Source organism: Anguilla rostrata, chromosome 9 (assembly GCF_018555375.3).
Source record: "Anguilla rostrata isolate EN2019 chromosome 9, ASM1855537v3, whole genome shotgun sequence".
Classification (NCBI taxonomy): domain Eukaryota; kingdom Metazoa; phylum Chordata; class Actinopteri; order Anguilliformes; family Anguillidae; genus Anguilla; species Anguilla rostrata.
Window position 1 is genome coordinate 38,762,232 of NC_057941.1, and position 25,971 is coordinate 38,788,202.

The 25,971-nt window shown below is 39.0% G+C and overlaps 1 protein-coding gene across 4 annotated transcripts in view; it reads left to right on the top strand.

The window, feature by feature from the left end:
- kptn (kaptin (actin binding protein)) overlaps positions 1–25,971 on the top strand; it is a 38,147-nt gene that overhangs the window by 5,809 nt on the left and 6,367 nt on the right. Inside the window, exons 2-9 of one of the 4 annotated variants that reach the window (XM_064352066.1) lie at positions 329–411; positions 3,495–3,579; positions 3,923–3,977; positions 4,071–4,149; positions 4,272–4,345; positions 4,471–4,577; positions 4,853–4,990; positions 23,912–23,969. In XM_064352066.1, coding sequence (XP_064208136.1) covers positions 329–411; positions 3,495–3,579; positions 3,923–3,977; positions 4,071–4,149; positions 4,272–4,345; positions 4,471–4,577; positions 4,853–4,990; positions 23,912–23,969 — 679 coding nt within the window. Of the gene's footprint in view, positions 1–328; positions 412–3,494; positions 3,580–3,922; positions 3,978–4,070; positions 4,150–4,271; positions 4,346–4,470; positions 4,578–4,852; positions 4,991–10,107; positions 10,222–23,911; positions 23,970–25,971 lie in introns of all 4 variants that reach the window. The other 3 variants (XM_064352067.1, XM_064352069.1, XM_064352068.1) reach the window with 3 other exon arrangements.

Below are 25,971 nucleotides of genomic sequence, written 5' to 3' on the forward strand. Positions count from 1 at the left end.
TGCACCAGTTACAAGGTCATTTTAAGTAGCTAATGTGAGCTTTGGTAATGTTAGGGCTTTATTATTATAAAATGTTAGCATGTACTCAGTCCAGACAAGTAGCACCTTAGTTACAACATTTTCATTAATTATATTTCATTATTGGTGCTTGTCTTATTGAAAATACTAATTTCACATCAGATATAGTACTACTCTGCATGAAATGGGAGCCAATATGAAAAAAAAAAGATTGAAAAGGATTTTGTCTGCAGTATTGTTTACTCTGTATGTGTCTACAGCTGCATAGCAGCATTTATAATGGCTGTATTTCTCCCACTGCATTGCACAGTTGATGCAGAGATCGTGTCTATTGACTCATTCAACAAGTCCCCGCCCAACAGAGGCCTGGTTGTTGGGATCACATTTATCAAGGTTTGCCTCTTGCTCCTCCTATTTCTGCTGTTTTGTCATATCTGCCACTTACTGCTCCTTTTGTTTTGTAAGTCCGTTTCAGTCACCTTCAGAGCTCTATTTTTGTCCCTTTATGGTTGTCATTTTTGATGCTCCCATTTGGTGTTATTAACATTAATATTGTGTCTTTGCATGGCTATGCTAATATTACATAGCATTATGCCAGAGTTAATCCTGGGGAAAGCTTTTCAGCTGGTGTTCTTACCAAACACGTGTCTGATTAAAAAAGGACAAAATGTTCTTCAGCTGATCAAAAACAAAATGTGTATTTCTAAATATTCAGTTGGGTTTTAGATAAGCAAAATACTGTGAGACCATTTTTATCACGGATGGCTGGCTAACTATTTAATTATATTCAAAACATTTTATTTATATTCAACTGTAATTGGGTGGGGAGAACTACGCATCGGCCTCCATCGTTGTAGTATTATGTCCACCACAAGGTGTAGACAAATCCATTATAGCCTAGAACTGTCCATCACACAAGTTAACTCAGTCTCGGTTAGACACACATCTAATAGGTGCTGTTTTCAGTTCCAGTGGTAGGTTAGACGTAGCAGGTACTGTAAGTCATTTAAAAAAAAAAAAAACAATCGTACTTATAGACGCTTTCAACGGTAACAACATAAACAGACGTTACTGCGCATGTGCGTTGTTCTGGCCCTAACTTAACTTCCGGCAGACATCCGCAAACAATCAATAACAACAAGTCCCTCTAGACTATTTCTGATAACAAGCAAAATAAATAACAAGTAAATTACATTAGCTAGCTAGTTAAAACCATGTCTAGCCAGTATTATTTGGGTTTACATTCCTGTGTAAAAAGTGCACTATTTCTATGACATTGCTTAAAAATGATAGCTAACGTTAGCTAGCTAGGTAGTTTGCTTTCATAAGGCAATGTTATCGATAACGTTAGCTAGCTAGTCTGCTTTTATGAGGACGTTATAGTTGTGCTTTTATCTTAACTTGGCTAGCTAGATTTTATATTATAATTGGATATAAGTCAACGTCCTTACCTTAGCTATCTGTCGATACTTGATATACTACTAAGCTAGCTAGCTTAAAATTCAGTCTCCCAAAAAGAGCGCGTATCATGGGGGTAGCTATGGTAACGGGGCACGGTCTGTCAATCATAACTAACTGACAGTTCTCATTACCACGCCCAGACGGTTCGGGTGAACTTTTATAGTGGGAAATTTAGGCTTAGAAAAATACGTTTTAAAGTACATTGAAATTACTGAATAATAAAAAAAATTATGCACATTTGTTTTGTTGTTGCCTAAAGACAACTGGGAAGTGTCACGTTCAACCACCATTTTACTCCTTTAACAGTAATATCCCTGGCTTTTTGGAATATTCAGCTGTCTTTTTGTTTTTTCATACTTTGATCTTAGTTTTGTATGGGACTATTTTAGGAGAAAGCTGTGGTTTGATATTTTCTTTCATTCATTTCTTGTGTGACTGACTGTCCATGTCAGTAGCATTTGTTTTTTTTTTTGTTTTTTTTAAGGTAGTTGAACCTTGTTTTTAGATTAGACGTGAATATTTGTTGTGACTTAATACATTTCTTAATTTTAATCTGTTAGTAAATTGTACATTTGATAAAAGTTGATCCAATATGTTGCTCTGCATTTGGTGATTGAATTAATTAGTATCAAAGATATATATTATTAACAAATTAAATAGACTAAATGTATTTTACATGTTGGATAAGTAAGGGGTTTTAACTGTTGATGTACTTGTGTTCCGTATTCAGAGTGCTGGACATCAAAAAAGGATGTTAACCAGTTAAAACTGCTGGATTCAGAAATTAAGCATATTTCACATAATCCTCACTTCCCCAACAAAGCACACTCCAAGGTGAACGGAGGGAGAAATATGCTGAACTTGAGAACTTAAGAAATTACTCTTAAAAAATATTCTGATATGTCTTTTACTAGTTTCTCCATTTTGTGTTTTGTCATGCACAGCTTATCAGTGTTTCTGTAATATTCCTCAATACATTTTCTCTTAGCCTATATTTAAAAAAATCACTAGACAGTAATTTATAAATTCAAACACTGAAATTGATTCAGTTGTGCCCTTCATTTCAAGAAAATAGTTTTGAATATATGGTTTTGTAATTTTTATGAAATTCAGTCGTTGCTGGTGCAGAAATCAGTGCTTTTGCCTAATGCTGGATATGTCTGATGGTTGTCAGCATGGTGGTAGTAGGTAGTAAAAAGTGCTGCCTTAAAACATCACAGACACAGGCTGTTGGCTAATGACACACCCAGCACTGGCTCATGTGGCTTTAAAATATCTGACCTGCTCCCCAATGAGAGTTTCCTCCAAGCCACTTTTCACTATAGCAGGGGATGTTGTGTCTCCCCATCGCTCTAGACTGCTCCCAGCTCATGTGCATATTGTCTTCACAAAATACAACTTGGGAAGTTTGAGTAAAAGCATAATAGCCGAAGATGTATTCCTTGATGAAGTTGAAATTATGAAAAATTATAATCATGTTATGCAGTTACACAGCATGTTATACAGCTTCCAGGTTAAACTCCACTCACTTCCGTGTTACGCCACACCCACTTTCGGTTTTTATTCAAATACAAATACAGATAATTTTGTTGAACAAATATATAGTGGCATCTCCCTCCGTCCCTAGTTACTTCGCCACTCAGATTCTTCCACTGTTTGGTGTTTTGGAAGGGTTTTTTTTTTTACAGTTGGTGACTTTGACACTGTTTGGTGTATCTGAGGGCTTTCTTACACTTTCCAGCTGTGTTTACACCCTTCTGATCTTTACGACTCCACTGGTGTGCAAGCATTAAAATAAGTCTATAGACTGATAAAATTGCACCACACACTGAATAAAACTAAAGTACAATATAATCAGAAGGCTATGACCAAAACTAAATCAAAATCTGTTGTCAAAATGAACACTATCACAGTCCGTCTTAGTTTGTATTTTTACCAGTTCTTGCCTGATTGGACATTGATATTAAAGATCAGTGCAATGGAAGTGAACCCACACTGTCTTTTGTCATTTTCAGGACTCTGGTGATAAGGCTAGCCCATTCCTCAACATCTACTGTGACTATGAACCGGGGTCAGAATTCAACCTGGAGTCCATTGCACGTGAGCTAGGAGCCACACACACACACAAAAATGGACATTACATTCATTTATAAGACACATTATCTAGAATTCTCCTGCTTAATTTGAGAAATAGTGACAGACCTGGCCAACAGTGTTACCAGACCAGCAAGTTACACCTGTAACACAGAAAGATCTAGCAAGGTGTATGGCTTGTTCGGTTATGCCAATGGCACGACCACCCTGCAGACAGTTTTCGGTGAAATGGGGCTCCTTGAAAACTCTGATTGTTCCTCCCTCACAAAGACTGCGCCTGCATTGTACAGTAAACTTTAAAATAAGTCATTCTTTCTCCCTCCTGAAAGCTTTTTTTTGTTTCCTGCAGAAAGCTGTTTGAACCTGGAGCTACAGTTTACCCCCTTCCAACTCTATCACACTGAGTGAGTGCATGTAGAGGCCTGTTCTTGAGTAGGAGAAGGTGGTAAATACACCGGGTACCCTGAAATGTGAGTGTGTTTGTTTTCTCTGCACAGGATACAGTGTGCTGATGGCTGCTTTGAAACTGTATTTCTGCTGAGTGGGCATGACCAGCGCATACACCTATACAAAGAGGTGAGATCAGTTTCACAGAACCCCACGAAGTGGTGAGTGTGTTTATTGTGCATTTTTAATGGGTGTCTCTCTCACTCTCTGGCTCGCTCTCTCTCTCTGTCACTCTTACTCTTTTTCTGTAGAATGCCTCACTGCACCAATTTGAGGAACACCCAGTGGAGAGACTCTTCCCAGAGCTGCAGGAACTGCCCAGCAAGTCAGTGCATGTATGCGTGTCTGTGTGCTAGTGTAAGCATGTGTGTGATTTGTATAATTTTGCATGTACGTCTGTGTATGTGTATGTGTGAAGGAATGTGTTTATCAGCCCCTGTCTCTCTACAGTGTGCTGTGGCTGGATGTGTTGGGTATACCTGGTGGTCGGCGGCTCTCTGCATTTGGCTGTCAGAACGGCTGTGTGGGGCTTGCCCTGGTGGAGCAGACTGGACTTGGTGAGACACATGTACACACACGGCTGGCTTACAGTTACTGCACATTTTACAAATGTGTCCTTATTACGGTTTTTTATAAATATTAGCACCCAAAGTGGGGTGTCACCTGGCATGCAAGGCTAAAGAGGGAGCCCACACACAGATTATGGGGAAAATATCAATTTTTTAAAAGTGTACAAAAATAATAAAAACAATGTCTGTATGTGCAGGGATGAGTGACCATTATCATGGGATATGTACTAAAATGTGACTGCTCAAATAAACCAATATACCAGGAGAAATCGCAAGCAAAAAAAAACAAGCCACCTTTGAACAGGAGAAAAAATTAATCAGGGACATCACACAATTAAAGACGTCTCGTCCCAGCTCCACCCACCATCCTTCAGGAACCCAAGAGCATCTTACAAAACCAGGCAAGCAGAGCATGAAAGCTGTCATCGGGGTTGAACATGCCTAATTCCCGCCCTAATTTGGAATGTTGAATTAGCTATTTGCAACGGCAGCCATATCCATGCACGATACCCACTGCCAGGTTTTGGGAGTCCACAATATTCCTCCAAAACACTTGGTGTCGTTGTAGCCCACAGCCAAGCTCATATAGCTTCATATGCGGCTGATCAACCAGCGGGGGTTGCTAGAGGGCAATGAAACACTGACCCCTAACCGACTGAATGCTCAAATGCCCTGGGAAACGGGATCTCCAATTGCGTGCCACCCTATGGAGCTACCGCCACAGTTGGGCCATGGTGGGTTATCCGTGACTCACAGCGTACTGTCTGGACCAAATTAACTATCAAAAGTTAAAAAATACAAAACACTTCACAAATTTGCATGTCTCCAATAGGGATGTTACATTACTGCCAAGTTAATTCTGAATTGCTGAAAATGTAACATACTAGTTTTTCTACAGTATCAGTGGTACAGAGTCCAAATTGGTACCACAGTCCTGTGTGACTGACAACTAACAGAGAAAGACGTCTAGAAATCTTTAGGACGCCTACCAACACAAGAATAGTGAAAATGGCCAACAACAGTACGCCTGCAGCAATAGCTCTGCCAAACATTTTCTTATTGGCTAAAAAATGTTCTCTTCCTCTCCACCTTAGCTACTGTGTGGTGCTACACATTGGTGGTGGGTGAGGTGAGTTCCCACTCATCACTGTAAAAGCAGTAAGCCTTTTGGAAAGTGCTATATATATATATGCAATGATTCATTAATTCATTAATTCATTCAAACATAACACAAGACAACCAAAAAATAAAATTCTGGAAATCAACATAAATATTGTGATTAAATAAACCATAAGTAAATGTATTATGGACCAAAATTGTCCTTACATGGAATTTTTGTGTAATCATATTTTCCCAAACATTCCTTCAATAATAAGAGTAGGACCCTAACGACAGTAAAAACCAACAGATTTCACTGAGCATTCCATTGTTCACATTTATCGGGTTCCGGAATACTGGTCCGAATACTTCTGACTTAATTTACAAAGCAATTGTATGCTCTGATTGCTTGGCCTCATTGACAGCAGCCAAGCCAATTCATAAAATATATAGCAGGCCTATTCAACTAGCGGCCCGCGGGCCAGATACGGCCCTTTTGAATTTTTCTATGGCTCGCAAGAGGCTGCCTGCAAATTAGGCAGGCATGTGTGTGATATGATAAATAAAACTAAGGTACATATCTCTGAGCTACTTTGAGACATCTGAACCATAGACTGTATGATCTGAACCAATATGGTATTGGTTACATCTTTTTAAAGCACCTATGTGCTGTGATTGGCTGCAACAGGATTACACCCACTGCGCACCTGTCATTCGCTCAGTCAAGCCTCACGTTGCATTCTGGGCTGGCGGGCTACAGAGAAACTCACGTTAGCTAAGCTATAGGGCTGTCAAAAAATATTCGAAGTTCGAAAACTATTAGAAAATCTTTTTTTATTATTTTTTAAGTTCGAACCTAAATATGAGCATTCGAATATTAGTTTGGATCCCGCGTTTTGTAATTAAAATAAATATACAGGCTTTAATTTCATGCGGCGAATCATGTTCATGCACGCAAAGTTAATTTCCTGTGCTAACGTTACTGGTCAGCTAACAATTTAGGCTAAATAATGTTCTCATGGCAGGCTATGTTTCCTTTCTGTTCTGAAGATTTTGATAAAATTGGATGATGAAAAAAGTTAAACAAACTAAACAGAGTAAGTAATTTATGTTGTTTTAGGCTACAGGTATTAGCCGTTTGAATAGTTTTTGTGTTAAGAAATAAACAGGATTTCCTATAAACAATCATTTCCCTATTATTGTGATTAATAAATGCCGAGTTGTGGCAAATTACATCCACGAGAAAGTGCTTTATTCATTTGCGCATTAGGCTATAGAAACTGCAGGGGGATTATTTATAAAATGTAATTTACGTAAAGTGAAGACCTGACGTAGAGCCACAACCGTTTCCACGGTCAAATCGATTCATGTTGAAATTTTATAAATCACTACTTTGACGTGATTTTCTACGTACACGCCACACAGTTGATCTAAAATACGTTTTATAAATGAGGCCCCAGATGTAGTAACCTCGTATGAAAGTTCACTGATGTCCTCTATTCTACTGCCCGCTTGTGGAAAATAACGCGCAGGCCAGTTTAGATGGAGCGTCAGGTGCATATTGCGCCCGACAATAAACAGCTTATTTTTTGTGAATTATAGGCAAATGATATTCGAATATATTTGAACGCTAACTAATTACAAAAGCTAATATTCAAACTCAATTTCATGGCACTTTTGACAGCCTTATTAAGCTAACAACGAGCTTCAAAATGTCTCTCTCGAAGCCAAAGAGACCAGAGCAAATGGACTGACAAGTATTTATTTACTTTGCCAGCCGTAACCATAGCTTTGCTACTTTTTTATATGGCCTGGCGGCTGTCTGGAATTGATTATAATGATATCATTAAAGTGAAAGAAAAGGGATGCAAGTGACTAGTTTATTCCATGTAGTAATATATCTATTAACATTATACTGTTAGAGTTATTTGTAGCCATTAATTGACAAAGTATTCTGTGTGGCCCACGAACCCCCAGTGATTTTCCTATTTGGCCCACTTGCTGTTGAAGTTGAATAGCCCTGATATATAGCTTTAAAGATTTAATTCCTTCTTCTTTTAGGACTTTATTGATAAAATGATAGATATTTTAAGGTTCGCTTGAACAAGTAACGTTAAAAATCAATTTTTATGGTTAAGTGCCGTTGGCTTGTGCTAGCTACATCATGCTAGCCTTATAAGATGATTAACAAAGGCTAACTACTAGTTAGGCTAAACACATTAGTACTTATTGTACGTTTTATCACCACTGCAGTGAAGTAAAAAAGTAAACAAACTATGTTTTCTGCTCACGTGCACGCACTACCATTAATATCGTGAATGCAAGCACAATATTGTTTACATGAAGAATGGTTAACCCCTTTGCAGAGTCACATTTGGCCAATCCTTGCCCAGTTAGGTGGTGTTTTGTTTAAGGTTTTATAACTCCATATGTAAGCATCACAGAGAGTTGGAAAAGGGCTTACATGAAGCAAGACACTTGTACCATTTACAATACTAACTTAGAGTAGTTTATATTTATAATTTAGAAATAAATTGCCATAAATGCAATTATCTAGGCAAAAATGCAAAGATGAAATTGTTCTCCTTCAGTTTGAAATGATATGCTAAGAGATTGCATATGTGCTTTTTGTTCATTATAAAGCATATAGATTAGGCGGCATGGTGGTGCAGTGGGTAGCACTGTCACCTCACAGTAAGAAGGCTGTGGGTTCGAATCTCGGCTTGGCGCCTTTCTGTATGGAGTTTGCATGTTCTCCCTGTGTCCATGTGGGTTTCCTCTGGGTACTTTGGTTTCCTCCCACACTCCAAAGACATGCAGGTAGGCTAATTGGAGACTCTAAATTGCCCATAGGTATGAGTGTGTGAGTGAATGGTGTGTAGATTGGTCGTCTGTCCAGGGTGTATTCCTGCCTCTCGCCAAATGCACTCTGGGATAGGCACCCTCCGCGACCCTGCTCAGGATAAAAGGGGGTATAGATAATGGATGGATGGACCTTGAAAAATAATGCAAAAACATTAACACACTGTGGTACATATCTAAATATGTACTGTAATCATTCACTCTTCTGTTTTTTATTGGCAAAGGCTAACAGTTGTCTCTTACAACCAATGCAAATGTAACTATAAAAAATGTGACTGAGTGATGAAGTTACACCATTGGTCGGCCGAGTTATGAAGTTACATCATTGGTCGCCGGATCATGTGTGTTAGGTCCAGCGATATACTAGGTTTTAACCTGGTCTTGTTCCTGTAAAATCAGTTGTAAGATTGTATATTTATTCTATTTCAGTCACTGATATTTATAGTAGAATGACATGGTATAATTACACAAGAATTCCTCTCCTTTATTTTCTTATTCAGTGAGCAGCATTTTCCACCACTGTATTGGCATACTAGCAGGCAATTGTTGGCTTTATTTTGTTGCTATGATGGAATACATTTGGAATTTTTGGTTGTAAATGAGTATTTTCACAAACTCCCAAATAGATACTGTTGTCCAGTGTGTCATACTTGGGGGGGGTACATTTGTGGATGAGACTAAGTGGAATACTGTCCACTAGGGGGCTTATGCGAAGGTATTAAGTACTTTGAAGGAGATACTCTAAGGCCTCATACACACTAGTGGTTTTAATTTAGAAACATTTCGTAAATGTTTTAGACCTTGAATATACTAGTATTAAAACTCATTTCAAAAACCACTTCAGCTCTTTAAAACTGTTAAATGGAAAATGATTCTACTGGTAGGTTTCGGCAACTGATCTTATAGGTTGCTGAAAGCTACCTGTACAATCATTTTTATTGCATCATAAATAAATTGTGGTGTTTCATTGGTGGTACTTGCAAATTCCACAATTTCAACATCTTCACAGTATTTTTATTTTATTATGGCTGTCAATCGCAGTTCAAGTTAAACGGAGGAAAATCATTGCGAACACTTCAAATCGATCCATGTTCGTTGTTTTTTCAACTTAATTTTGCTATCGTTACCAGGAAACGCAAAAGTTACTCAAATGTCTAGGAAATGTACTGTGTGGAGGGCATTCTAGGTTTTGATAATCACCAAATGCATTTGAGTCATAATGAACTTCAATGAAACACACAGGCAAAAAGTGGGGACAAAATGAGGCAAAAAGTCACAGAAAAACCACCACACAAAAACCACCACAGTCCTTTAAACCTGCTAACACCCAAAACCATCCTTTCTCCCTGGTGGACAGCACTACAATTTTCCTAAAAATCTCTAGTCTCTGTTACTGTGTTTGTGGTCCAGGAAAAAAAAAATTTTCTGTGAAAACAATTGTACTGTTTGCCGGGTTTGATTTGCATTGAGAATGACCTTGGTTGGTTTGTGTCTTTCTGTCTGTTTATGTGTGTGGTTTGCGTGCACATGTATGTATGTGTGTGACTGGGTGGATCAGAGGTTCTGCAGAGCTGGCGACTGCAGCAGGATAGTCCAATCTCCACTGTGCTGCTCTTTCCACTCCGCTCTCGACCGGAACCAGAACCAAACCCCGACACGGATAGAAAAAGCAGTGAGTCTGACCCTGCACCCCCATATGCCTTTACCTTATCTCCATGTACTCCTATTCCTCTGTCCCCAATATCCCCATGCCCCAATCATAAAATCTTCCAATACCCCTATACCCTCGCACTCCTACACACCCATACCCCTGTTCCAGGACAAAGCAGTGTTTAACACTGGGATCCGCAGAATGAGCTAGCAGCATGTTGAAATGAGTCAGTCAGAATCATGACTGTGGAACCGGCTGTATAAACAGCCGCAGCTGTTCTCTGAGTACAGTGCATGTATATTAATTATTTGGCCACCTAATCATGGGTTTTAGTTGTAACTATTCGGGAGCTTTAAACATTCACACATGGAACCCTAAAATGTTTTTGTGTAACATAATAGGTCATATTATTTGTTGATGTAGATTTCGTATTACATTTGATGACAATGTAACGTTACTAAATTACATAGCGTAGCTATTTGCACAGCTAACGCTAGCTACCGGACCATGTCAAGAAAGGCAACATTAGTTTAGACAACGTTGCGCACAGTAGCCATCTCTCATGTCAGGTAAAGTTGCGTTAGCTGGCTAGCTAATGTAATTAACACAATCTAATGTCAGTTAACAATTTTAAAAAACACTCGCAAACCGACCTCGCAAAACGTCTCTCGAATGCAATGCTACCTTGTTGCAACGTTGCAATGGAGCAAACTAAAGGTCAGTTCAGATCAATGATTCGCAACGAGACTGGATGCAACTTGCAAAATTCCAAGATGTCTGATTGTAAATGTTCTAAAACTGCACTTGGCGATTTGACAAGGTGGGTCTTTTGAGACCCCAGGCAACGGCTTCAGACGCTGTGCAACTACCAGTTCACACCGCTGCAATTTTCTCTGCAACATTCTAAAACTGTTTCGTCTCGTTGCGAATCATTGATCTGAACTGGCTTTAACGTTACCGTTATTTACATTGCCATCAAGTTCATCAATATATTCTAATGATCAGAATAAAGCCGTCTTTACACAGAGCATTAACCCGGGGTATAGGTGGAGCAGAGCTGGTTCTGATTTCTGTGTAAAAATATCAAGCCGGAGAAAACTAAATAAAAGAATAGGGCAGTATGAATTAGCATTGTTATTATTTTATTACGCTTCCTCATGTTCCTTCAGCCTTGATGCCCTTTTTTTTGATGAAATCTTCTTTGTTTTTGTTTTATTATTCTTGTTCTGATTGCTAATTTAACACCCAGGTCAGCTTTATTCTCGAACAGTTTAGCTAGCAGAACCAGAAACACCAGGGGTAACATTTTGCAAGGCAGTTGTTTCAGAAATATCATACAACAATCATTCACGAGAAAGACTGTTTATTGTGCACAAGATACATAATTGCACGAGCCACAGTGAATCCCACGGATTCTTCTCTGCAGAGTAAAGATGTTCATACCGGGCAAAAGGTGGATAAAGAACGTCTGTGGAAATTGATCATCACTAATTCTACCCCAGGTCTGCTACAGCATTTTAACCCAGCTCGGCCAGGGTTAAAGTGTATTGCAAGCCTGGCGGCCCGCCGGGCCTACATTGACCCCCCGCCGGGCCTAAGGATTGGGGATTTTTAAAAAAATTAAAAATTAAAATGTATTTTTAAGATGTTTTTTAAACTACAGTTACAGTGGGGCGGCTCAGTTGGAAAGCTCATCAGCGACATCTGCTGGTTAAAACGTGAACGCACTATAGGAAAACAGCAGGTCTGTTCTTTACCCTCATTGTGCATAGAGTGACGTTCAACACTTGATGCTTCCAACTATCACAAGCTAACAGTACCTAGCAAGGCACAATTTCTTTAGTAGGCTAACTAACCTTGTTACAAACTATGTTATCACTTCATCTTGTCGGTAAGTACATTCTTTTTATATTATTATAACTTAAGCAGTGTGGAGGTAACGTTAAACTAGTAGCATGGATGTAATATTCGATACATTGTAACATTACATGACTTATTAATCGCCATCGAAATAACAACTTCACTTGTTCATTAATAACGTTAGCTTGATGACATTGATGTGCACGACAACGTGGTCATTTAGCTAACTTAGCTAGCTAGCCAAACAGTCAGTAACACAGATACATAGATATTTTGTTGTTGTTGAAATGTGCCCAGCAAAGAGAGCAAACTTTTTTTTTGTCAGTGACATTCTGACATCTACGACGGCAATCGCAAACACGACATTTATTTTGCCTTTTTGTAGGCTATAGCTATTTCCATGGATAAAATTGCATATTATTATTATTATTATTATTATTTATTGGTAAAAACATTTACTTCATATCCAGGGAGATAGCCAACTACTTGCACGTTACATGACGTGTAGCCATTTAGTAATACGATCGAATTACAGGCTAAAAAATAACCCGTTAATCCAGAGAAATTGTCTCGAGTTGTCTTAGAATCTTTATCGCAACAGAATGTATCAAGGCTGGCAGCCCGGATCAAATTTGTTTTGCAATGCACAGCTGTCCTAAAAACATGCTGGCTTCGATAAGTGGAATCGATAAGCTTGGAGCCATACGATTCCAATGAATAGGACAACTTGGAACCGGTTCGCGATTGCGATCCCTATTTAAATGCGCCCAGCATTCCAAGGCTTGTTGTAAGATTCAGTAGCCAATCAGAACTTTTTTCAAGTTTCATGTAGAGTGCAAAAACTTTGATATTATTTATTTTAATTTAATTTAATTTCTTTTGTTGTTATTGAAAACACAGCATTCCCGGTCTGTACATTGTTGTCAGATTCTTTGTAAGACTCTGCTATGCTGTAAATAGTTGTTGATTTTTTAAAATGTGTGTTGAATAAATGACATAACATTCACATTACGTAGTGATATTTTCAAATCTCCAGTCAGCTTTTAGCGCTGACTTAATGTAGGGCCCTATGGAATCTGTGTTATGGCTTTTTTAAATTCTCAATTCCGCGATTCCGTCCATGATTCTGTTATCACAGAAACTATAGGGCCCTACCTTAATGCTGCCATCAGTCTGTCGCTGGCCCGTGCCGGGCCCCCATCAAAAAAGACACTTGGCCACCAGGCCTAACAACTGTTCTGGGGGAAACCCTGTCGGCAGTGTAAAGACAGCTTAAGTCAGCCTAATGTTAGACAATGAATGAGTATGTACATAACGTTACTTTTATAACAACCATTTTTTATTCAGTAAATAGTAAGTGTTATAGTTAGCGTGGCCCAGGTGCCAACGAAACGGAAATCTTCGAGATTGTAACTTTAAGCTTTTATGTACTATATCAGATTTTCAGTGGGTCAAAACTTTACATAGACTTTGTTAGTATTTGGTGACATTGCCTTTTAATTGCTTAACTTGAATCAAACGCTTGGGGTAGCCTTCCACAAGCTTTTCACAATACTTTGCTGGAATTTTTGCCCATTCTTCCTGACAGAACTGGTGTAACTCAGTCAGGTTTGTGGGCCTCCTTGCTTGGACACGCTTTTGCAGTTCAGTCCACAAATTTTCTATGGGATTTGAGTCAGGGCTTTGTGATGGTCACTCAAATACTTTCACTTTGTTGTCTTTAAGCTATTTTATTACAACTTTGGAAGTATGTTTAGGATCATTGTCTTGCTGGAAGACCCAGTTGTGACCAAGTTTTAACATTCTAGCTGATGTCTTGAGGTGTTGCTTCGGTATTTCTAGATAATCCTCCTTCCTCATGATGCCATCCATTTTCTGAAGTGTACCAGTCCATTTTCCAGCAAAACACCCCCACAACATGATGCTGCTTCACAGTTGGAATTGTGTTCTTTGTATTAAAAGCCTTACCCTTTTTCCTCCATACGTAGCGCTGATTATTTTCTCCAAACAGTTACATTTTTGTTTCATCTGACCAGAGAACACTCCTCCAAAAGGCTAGGTCTTCATCCTGGTGATCACCTGCAAACTTCATTCTGGCTTTTTTATGCCAGTCTTGGAGTAGGAACAGCCTTTCAGATCATGGTGATGTAGGACTATCTTAATGGTGGGTGTAGATACTTTGGTACCTGATGCCTCCAACTCCTTCACCAGTTCCTTTGTTGTTGTCTTGGGATTCAGTTGAACTTTTCGGACCAAAGTTTGTTCAGCCCTGGGAGTTAATTTGTGCCTCCTTCCTGAACGATGCAGTGTCTGTGAGCTCCCAAGATTTTTATATTTACATACAATGGTTTGTACAGATGCTGATGGCGCCTTCAGTTGTTTGGAAATTGCTCCTAAAAAGGAATCAGACATCAATTTGTAGGTCCACAATGTGTAGGTCCACAACTTTTTTTTCTGAGGTCTTGACTGAGTTTCTTCGATTTTCCCATGGTATGAAGGGCAAAAAGGCAGTGACTCTAAAGGTAGGCGCTTAAATACAGCCACAGGTGGCAATTCATTCCCAGTTAACTCCTAATTGTGACAATTGGCCAATCAGAAGCCTCTAAAAAGTCATTACATCAATTTCTGGAATCTTCCAGACTGTTTAACCTCTTAGCGCAAAGCCCCTAGTGGTCGACACGCCAGTGTGCCGAGATTACTGAACTCAGACATTCAGTGCTACTGCAACCAAAGTATGAGTTAAAAACAGAAATGCTTTGTTTTAGTTTCATTAGTAGACTATACGCGACAACTATGCCAAATAGGGAGTTTCACAGTGCTACTATTGTCGCTCTGGTCGTTCATTTAACAAGCATCCCCTCCCTGCAGTCTCAGCTGCAATTACACCCCCCACCCTTGACATAATGGACAATATCGTCTATCTGGGCATTCATAAAAATATTCTTTCACCACTCAAAAATCGTATTTCATCATAGCAACAAGGTAAACCCAACAATAGCCCTACGATATGCCAATACAGCAGTGAAAACGCTGCTCACTGAATAACAAAATAAACGAGACAAGGTTTTAAAAAATGATTACATGTCATTCTACAGTCCAGTCAATATCTGGGACTAAATATTGAACAAATATACAACCTTACCATTGATTTTATGCGTAGAGATGTTGCTTTTGAGGCTGAGTGGTCATATATTGTCTTGGACATTCCGTTTGTGAAATATACATGCATTTGTGACCATTATCTTCAAAAGCTGTGCTAATCCACACGTGATTGTTAAGGCGTTGTACTTTTAGTACAGTCTGGCTTGATTGACATTCATATTCAGTATGGGTAAGTTTTGAATCGTGATACACTGTCTATTTTGCTTTTGGAATAGCGTTTTATAGGTCAGTGTAACCGGAAGTTTTCTTAGACGCTGCACTTAACGAAACGTTGTCAACGATTTTTCGTAATTTCTTGGAAAATACTATTATTATTTTGGACTTCTGGGCTTAGCTAAGCCATATGTTTGCTGATGGACCTAGCTGACTTTGTTTTCTGGAGGAAGACAGAAGCGGATAGAACTGTATCATTGATTTTACTGTCTCTGTCTATATATTCGAAATATTCTCAAAATATTTTGTTATTAAATATAAGTTATTTTTGAAATTGAGTGTCTTTAAATAGGTTAGTGGTATTTTATTATGAGGATATTTCACACTGTAATGTAGGCGTTTGTTGTTGTATAGTAGTTTTTGTGATTCATGCAACAGTGATGAGGTGTGAGTTGGAGCATTGCCAAAATGTGGTTGACGGTTGAAAATTGTTTTCATGTCATCCCATCCCAATACAAGAAAACATACGAGAGAACAGAGTATAGAAATACATACAAGAGTTAATTATTATACATTTAGGTACTGTACAGCATTGTGTGACAATATTTTGCATTATTTTAAAATCTGATATCAATGTTTCATCTTAAACCTTCATAAGGGGCTCATTTATATGCTTTACAATGGACAAAAAGCATTATATTCCTTTTTGGAGAGATTGTGGATATGTTTCTGGACCCCTAGCTATTTTAGACCACTGTACTGACAGAAAGCTTGTAATTCCCACTTGAAAATGATGCAACAGTGAGTTGATTTGTAGTGAAATACATAAAAATGTTGTGATTTACAGCCATGCATAATTTAGACATTTTGGGTACATTTGGAGATGCTGGGTACACTGCTTATTTTTTGCTTCATAAATCTTTAGTAGTTGTACATATCCACCCTTAGATTTTATGAACTTGTGGTAAAGAAGTTTTTGATCCAGGACATGTATACTTTAACCTGCTGTATATATGCATTTTAGATTTGTGCATAGACAATTGCATTTGTGGCACTTATTTCTTCAAAATGTATGAAAATAAACTAATCTAAGTTAGTATTGTAAATGGTACAAATATATTGCTTCATTAAATCCATTTTTCAAGTCTCTGTGGTGTTCACATCTGGAGTTATAAAGCTTTAAATAGGGTACCCCCTAAATGGGCAAGGATCGGCCAGTTTTGGCATGTGCACTAAGGGGTTAAAGAGACTCAACTTGCTGTATGTAAACTTTTGACCCACTGGAATTCTAATATAGTGAATTAAAGCTAAATCTGTCTCTCTATTGAATTGTTTTAAAATGACCTCTAATGTGAACAAAGTAGATGCCCTGATTGACTTGCCAAAATAAATGTATGTTAACATGAAATGTGCGGAGTTGTGAAAAACTCTTTAGCCAAGGTGTATGTAAACTTTTGGCCTCAACTGTAAATAGGGCTACAAAATACACTACTTCAACCACACCCATTGCTAACAGGTGCATAATATCAAGCATACAGCCATGCAATCTCCATAGGTAAACATTGGTAGTAGAGTGAGGTGTGCTGAAGAGCTCAACGTGGCAGTGTTATAGGATGCCACCTTTCCGATAAGTCAGTTCATCAAATGTTTGCCCTGCTAGAGCTGCCTTGGTCACCTGCAAGTGCTGTTATTATGAAGTGGAAACGTCTAGGAGCAACAGCAGTTCAGCTGCAAAACAGGAGACCACACAAGCTCACAGAATGGGACTGCTGTGTGATGAAGCTTGTAGCATGTAAAAATCATCCGTCCTCAGTTGCAACACCCACTACAGAGTTCCAGACTGCCTCTGGCAGCAAGGTCAGCACAATGAAAGGTCAATTTGTCAAGAGCTTCATGATATCGATTTCCATGGCCAAGCAGCCGCATAGAAGCCTCAGATCACCATGTGCAATGCCAGGCATTGGCTGGAATAGTGTAAAGCACACCATCTTTGTTACTACCCCAGTCGTAAGTTTGTTTTTACATTTGTTACCTGTGCATGTATTTCTTTGTTGCGGTTGTCATTGGTTCTAATTGGTCATTTCCGTATCCAGTTACTTGGCTTGAAAAAGCAGTCGTTTGCCGCCTATCAGCTAACTGTCCAAAGTTCAGCGTTCAAAGCCTGCCCCATGCCCAGTAACCTTTGAAGACTTGCCAACAACCACTTAGATTTAAACAGGCAGATGGGGGCCGGAGTTACTGATTAGTTGGCAGTACCTTTCCCTACCCGTTTCCCTTATCATTTACCCTGTTACGGTCTGACCCTAGACCAGGTCGTAACACATCCTCTGGAATGATGAATCACGGTCCACTATCTGACGAACGAATCTGGTTTGGAAAATGCGTGGAGAACACTACCTGCCTGAATGCCAACTGTAACTTTTGGTGGAGGAGGAATAATATCCCGGGGCTGTTTTTCATGGTGTGGGCTGTTGGTGTGGAAGACTGGTCTGCACATAGCTCTGACCTCAACCCCATCGAACCTTTGGGATGAATTGGAATGCTGACTGCGAGACAGGCCTTATCACCCAACATCAGTGCCAGACCTCACTAATGCTCTTGGGGCTGAATGGAAGCTAATCCCCACAGCCATGTTACAAAATCTAGTGGAAAGCCTTCACAGAAGAGTGGAGGCTGCTGTAACAGCAAAGGCAGCTTCATATAAATATCTATGGTTTTAGAATGCGATGTTCAACAAGCACATATGGGTGTGCTGTTTGGGTGTCCGCATACTTTTGGTCATGTAGTGTAAGACAACAATTACCTTGTGTATTTGAAAAAAAGAAAACAAAGTAAAGCAAATAGACAGTGCGATGTATTACCCAGGGTTTCCCCCAGAAAAGTTGTTAGGCCCGGTGGCAAGTATCTTTTGACAGGGCCCAGCGGCCCGGCGGCCAAGTGTCTTTTTTGATCGGGCCAGCGACAGACTGATGGCAGCATTAAGGTAGGGCCCTATAGTTTCTGTGATAACAGAATCACGGACGGCCCTACATTAAGTCAGTGCTAAAAGCTGACTGGACATTTGAAAATATGACTACGTAATGTGAATGTTGTTATAAATAAGTCATTTATTCAACACACATTTAAAAAAATCAACAACTACAGCAGTCTTACAAAGAATCTGACAACAATGTACAGTCTTGGAATGCTGTGGTTTCAGCAACAACAAAATAAATTAAATTAAATTTAAATAAATAATATCAAAGTTTTTGCACTCTACAAAAAACTGTATTCAAGTCCTGATTGGCTGCTGAATCTTACAACAAGCCTTGGAATGCTGGGCACATTTAAACATTTAAAAAAACTGTCTAAGGTTTTTTGGCTTTCACAGTAAGCTACCTTTCCTCCTTGACATTATCCCTAAATGGCACAAAGTAAGTATCTGTCTTACTGACTGTTTGGCTAGCTTGCTAAGTTAGCTACATGACCACGTTGTCATAAATTTTTTCCCAATCGTGAAAACTGCCTGACTTCTTTACATTTTGGACAGATGTGGCTCCTGAGTAAATATTTTGTTGTTTCCATCACAGCACTTTAGACACAAGCAATATAGAAAAAATCCTGAAATTACGGTTGGGTATAAAGACATTTATACGCAACCGTATAAATGTGTTAACACAGTGGCAAAATTAGGCTATATCTAGAAATACCATCTTTGGGGAAAAACGCTACGGTTAAGGGTCAGGCACTCTTCACCATAAGAAGAAATTTAAAGATTTTTCCGATATTACTTGTGTCGAAAGTGCTGCGATGGAAACAATGGATTTTCTCTTTAGCCACATCTGTCCAAAATGTAAACAAGTCAGGCAGTTTTCACGGTCATCAATGTCATCAAGCTAACGTTATTAATAAACAAGTGAAGTTGTTATTTCGATGGCGATTAATAAGTCATGTAATGTTACAATATATCGAACTTTACATTTATGCTACTATTTTAATGTTACCTACACACTGCTTAAGTTAATATAAAAAGAATGTACTTACCGATGAGGTGAAGTGATAACGCAGTTTGTATCACTTCACCTCATTTTTTCAAATCACAGTTTGAGGTTAGTTAGCCTACTAAATAAGAAATGGTGGCTTGCTATGTAACGTTAGCTTGTGATAGTTGGAAGCGTCTGGTGTTTAATGTCACTCTACTCACAATGAGGGTGAAGAACACTGATTTCAGACCTGCTTTTCTACAGTGCATTCACGTTTTAACCAACAGATGTCGCTGGTGAGCTTTTCAACCGAGCCGCCCCACTGTAACTGTAGTTTAAAAAACATCTTAAAAATACATTAATTCTTTAAAAAAAAATTTTTGTTTAATTCTCCGATGCTTAGGCCCGGCGGGGGGTCAACTTAGGCCCGGCGGGCCGCCGGGCTTGCAATACACTGGTGGAAACCCTGATTACCTTCATCAGTAATCAATGGCAGCTGGCGAGCTGAATTTAGACGGTGCGATGATTACTATCTATATCGTCAATGATTACTACGCAATATGCTTGCAGTCTAATTTGCAGTTTTGCTATGCAACTGTTAGCGTGACCTGAAATGAAGGCCTGCCCGCAACATTAATGCTCTGTACAGGTTTTTTTTTGTGTGTTTGTGTGTGTGTTCCCAGCACCAACTTTTTAAATGCTGTAATTAATCAGTGATACGGATACATACATTGCTGTGCAAAAGCATTTCCTGATTTTCTCTATTATTGCATATTTATCACACTGAATGGTTTCAGATCTTTAGACAAGATGTAATATTAGTCAAAGGAAAACTGAACAAACACAAAATGTTTTTTAAATAACCTTTTTATATAACCTTTTTAAATAAATGAAATAATTATCAAACACCCATATTACCCATGTGAAAAAGGAATTGCCCCCTTAGTTACTCAGTCAACCAGTTAACCTAATTTAATTGATAATTAGATTCAGCAGATTGAATACACCTGTTGAATCTAATCCTCACTCATATTGAACCTTACCATCAGACTGAATTAGTGACTACAGAGTTTCTACAAGCGCACAATGCCAAATTCAAAGGAAATTCCAGAAGAGTGAGAGTTGTTGAAATATATCTGTAAGGGGTTACAAAGTAATTTCTAAGGCCCCGGGACACTGTACCACAGTGAGAGCCATTATTTACAAATGGAGAACACTTGGAACAGTGGTGAATCTTCCCAGGAGTAGCCAGCCTGCCAGAATTTCTCTGTGAGTGCAGTGAAAACTCATTCAGAAGTCACAAAAGATTCCAGAAGAACATCCAATGAAATGCAGACCTCTCTAGCCTTGGCTAACATCACTTTTCATGATTCCACAAGAAGAATGAGACTGGACAAAAATGGTATTCATGAGAGAGTAGCAAGGTGGAACCACTGCTGCTCACATTTGCAAAAAAAGCACCTGGATGATCCTCAAGCCTTTTGGGATAGTTTTCTATAGACAGATGACATGAGTCCCATTATTAAAGCAACCATGAATCCTGCTCTCTATCTGGAAATTCTTAAGGCGAGTGTCCGGCCATCTGTCCATGAGATAAAGCTGAAGAATAATTTGGTTATGCAGCAGGATGATGATCCCAAATGCAAAAGAAAGTCTACATATGAACGGCTGAAAAGAAACAAAATTAAAATTTTGGAGTTTCCAAGTCAAAGTCCTGACTTGAACCCAATAGAGATTCTGTTGAAGGACCTGAAGAAAACAGTTCATGCTCAAAAACCAAACAATTTGTCTGAATTAAAGCAGTTGATATATTAATATCAAAATTACCCCAAGTTACAAGAAATCTGGTGCATAAGGATGACATGAAGTATAATATGTAATAAGGGTGATATGAGTAGGGTCGCAAAACCCACTGGGAATTAAACTTGCTTTACAATCAATATTCTTGTGGGATCTGCAAAGGCACTGGATTAGCAGAATCGCCCGACTAATCATTCCATTAATGGTTAATAAATGCAATTTGTTTCCCAAACACATCAAGAGGAGGGGAAGTAAACATGGACGGAATGTAAAACAGTGCACCAGTGTCCACCTGGTATATTCTACAGTTTGAAATGTATCCATACATGCACACAATAGATAAATTAAAAGAAAAAAAAACTGATCTTGTTTGGAGACTAACAATCTGACAGCAGAGCTCAAGAGATCTTTGACTGGAGGATATCTAATTTGACTGATGAATTTTTGAGTGTAAAATTTCCTCTAGAAAAACTGGATAATCTCTGAGTACCTGCATTTCTCAATAAGCATGTAATCAATGGCGGGGCCATCCTCTCTGAAAAATAGCTTAGAAGTCTGGCTGCCGATGCACATGAAGAAAATATAAAGGAGCTAGTCAAGTCCGCTAACTGCATGTCTGGTCACAGATGAGCCAACAGACTGTTTTTTTTCTTCACATTTTATTATAATAATAGTAGTAGTAGTAGTAATAATATTTTTATAATTATAATACCAATAATATTTCTGTCCAACTCTCAATGTATATCCTATGAACAATTATTGTCCATCTTGCGAACACAGATATACCGGAAATCATAGAAGTCCATTGTTGTCCAAGACAGTATTAAAACTGTCAAAGAAACATAGCCCACTATGTACTTTTTTCTGAAACAACCTTATAAAGTGACAACAATAGCTTTTTTGGCACCAAAATACCTAAAATAGTCCTCATCAAAATGAACAGTTTGATAATAGGTTGCATTTTCTGAAAATGAAAATGTCTTTCTGCGTTGTAGGAATGACTTCAATGTACAACTGAAATGAATGACTTGCCTGGTTGAAGTGGGGTCAGAAAATGTCAAAAAGTACTGACAGTTGGACAAGAAAAATTTTCAGTTTTGATATTGATACTGAAAAAATGAAAATTACCGGCGTTATAATTTAACCAACATTTAGAATGGTATCACTTTGAAGTTGAGACACTCAACAAAAGACACCATCCTTAAGGAAAGTGAAGAAAGCACATTTAGAATTACCTCTGAACATAACTCTCCCACTTCAGATAATTTTCGCCCCATCTTGAATGAACAAACAAGTGAATAAATCAGCTAGCTGCATGCAGCTCGGCTAGTTGTGTGAAATGTTGCCAGGTGTCTGGATGATTTCCCCCATACAAAATGTATCACAATTTGTGCCCCATGCCTGCTTTTAAAATCTAAAACCAGTCATGGACTCCCATTAATTCTTTTGGTAATTTTTTTTGGTAAAACCCCTATTAAGAAATAATAATAATAATTCCTTTACTATTTAGGTAAAATCCGCTAGTCTGGCAACATGGCTGTGTGCTATCTGAAGCAAACAATATTTTTGGGAAATCTTATGAGAAAAGGCTGATTAACCATAGTTTCCCTGTGGGTCGTACCAAGTACATAATAATAATTATGATAATAATAATAATAATATAATAATAATAATGATAACCAATTTTCATAATGTGTGGGATAGGCTAATAAGTGGACGTTAGATGACGTAGGTTACTGTAACCACAGGATGGAATCTTTGCTCATATAATAGAATTTTTTAGATCTCATCACACAATGTGACAGCAATGAAAGACATGATATTATCGGGGCTACATCTAACGTAACAAATGCAAAAGACAGCTGGTGTCGCACAGTGTATACCCAGCCTTAGCCATGTGATGTGAGGGAAATACATTTTCCAGCCAAAGCTTCCAGCCACACTTTCTCCAAAGCTGAGGTATTTACAGAATGCATCTTATGTCTGTATGGCGAGTAAAAACGAAAAACAATGATATTGTCATTGTTTTAGACATTGTTTCTTAAAAAGAACTTGTCCTCTGCCCTAACCAAGACTGCAAAGTTATCAACCTTATTTGGATGAATGTTAGCACTATGACGAGTAAAAATAAAAAATTAGATCTTGTTTTAGAGGCTTCTATATTCAGAACCTTAACTTAATTGACAATCAGCTACCTGGGCACAAAACGGATGGATAAATGGTTTTTTGATAGTTACGAATGTCTCACGCTGACGGATGAATTACCAGAGAGAAAGGTGCTTTGGAAGAAATTGTGACCCTACATGTGGAGCATAAGGGCAATATGAAGGTTATGAAGTCTCGGATTGAATCCAGACTGTGTTAGTGCTGACTATGGCTAGTAGCTTTGAAGTGCAACGTGATATTAGCGATTTTGTTGCCCAGGGAACGGTAGAGCTCAGTCGGTTAGGGGTCCAGGTTTCTGTGCTGTCAAACAACCCCCACTGGTCGATCAGGCGCCGTGGACTGCATTCCAAAGCCACATATGGTAGGACTTACAACTCCATTTTATGCAAACATCAGTGGTCTGTGGTGTGAAAACAAGCAGGCTGATGACACCATGCATCTCGATTGGGCAGTAGAGACCACTGAACGCGCCTGCTGTTGCTGCAAGTTGGACATTCCAAATTCAGGTGGAATTGGGCATGTATGGCCCCATGAGTGCCAATATTTAAAATGAATACATTTGTGCACAAGTTATATCTCTGATATTATCTTCTCTGACTCATTTACAGACAGTGAGAGCTACAATCTGCTGGTGACCAGCACTCTGGAGGTAGCTGTGGTATACAGGTGAGTAGTGTGGAGGTGGTTGTGTGTGTTTAATTCTGATAGAGTGCATGCATACAGTGCCTTCGGAAAGTATTCAGACCCCTTCACTTTTTCCACATTTTGTGACATTACAGCCTTATTATAAAATTTATTAAATTCAATTCAAAATGTGAAATATCACATTTACATAAGTATTCAGACCCTATACTCAGTACTTTGTTGCGGCACCTTTGGCAGCGATTACAGCTTGAGTCTTCTTGGGTATGACGCTACAAGCTTGACACATCTGTATTTGAGGTGTTTCTCCCATTCTCTGCAGATCCTCTCAAGCTCTGTCAGGTTGGATGGGGAGCATTGCTGCACAGCGATTTTCAGGTCTCTCCAGAGATGTTCGATCAAGTTCAAGTCCGGGCTCAGGCTGGGCCACTCTCAGACTTGTCCCGATGCCACTCCTGCGTTGTCTTGGCTGTGTGCTTAGGGTCGTTGTCCTGAAAAACATCTCCACAGCATGATGCTTCCACCACCATGCTTCACTGTAGGGATGGTATTGTCCAGGTGATGAGCGGTGCCTGGTTACCTCCAGACACAACGGTTGGGATTGTGGTCAAAGAAGTTTAATCTTGGTTTCATCAGACCAGAGAATCTTGTTTCTCAAGGTCTGAGAGTCCTTTTGGCGCCTTTTGGAAAACTCCAAGTGGGCTGTCATGTGCCTTCTACTGAGGAGTGGCTTCCGTCTGGCCACTCTACCATAATGGCCTGATTGGTGGAGTGCTGCAGAGATGGTTGTCCTTCTCCTATCTTTACAGAGGAACTCTGGAGCTCTGTCAGAGTGGCCATCGGGTTCTTAGTTACCTCCCTGACCAAGGCCCTTCTCCCCCGATTGCTCAGTTTGGCTGGGCGGCCAGCTCTAGGAAGAGTCCTGGTGGTTCGAATCTTATTCCATTTTAGAATGATGGAGGCCATATGTGATATTTCAGTTTTTTATTTTTAATAAATTTGTAAAAATTTCTAAAAACCTGTTTTAACTTTGTCATTATGGGTTATTGTGTTTCGATTGATGAGAATAAAAATGAATTTTAGAATCAATTTTAGAATAAGGCTGTAATGTAACAAAATAGAAAAAGTGAAGGGGTCTGAATACATTCTGAGGCACTGTATATAAGGATTGCGTGTGTTTTATATGACTGGGTTATAGCTAACATTAGCTACTGAACATAACATTAGCTGAATTTATTACACACCTGTGTTGAATGCTCAATTCTGACTGGTCACTTCAGGCATTCTGCAGTCAAATATTTCTGTATAATGGCCGCTGCTATGGGTAATGGACCTGTGAAAGAGTGGCCCTTCACAAGCTTGTTAATTGTTTAACTGATTGTATTTGGTAAATGGTAAATGGACTGCATTTATATAGCGCTTTTATCCAAAGCGCTTTACAATTGATGCCTCTCATTCGCCAGAGCAGTTAGAGGTTAGGGGTTAGGTGTCTTGCTCAAGGACACTTCGACATGCCCAGGGCGGGGTTTGAACCGGCAACCCTCCGACTGCCAGACAATCGGTCTTACCTCCTGAGCTATATCGCCCCGTATTTATTGTTTAATTATTTAATTGTTTAAATGATTTGATTTGTTAATTGGAGGCAATTGAAACCCAGCTGCAACTGATTGGCTCAGCCTATTTAAATGGCTGTCAGTAGGGACAGAGGGAGAGAAGGTGAGCCATGACTATCATTTGATTATCATTTGTTTTTAAAATAAATTATTCGTCTTTTTAAGTCTTGTTTTACTCAGTTGTTTTTAAGCTTTTTTACATTTTGTGTCAGAAGTGGGATTTAGCCCCTATCCCTGTGGGGTGACTCACTTTTAAAAGGCTTTTAAAAGATTTTTACACTGAGTTCTATTGGACTTGGAAGATGTTTTTGGGACAAACCAAGGAAGCTGTGTGAGCTGAAGCTGTGTGAGAGCTGCATTTCTGGTCAGAGGTCCAAAGGAAGATCCAGGTGGGGCTGAAGATGGACCATGAG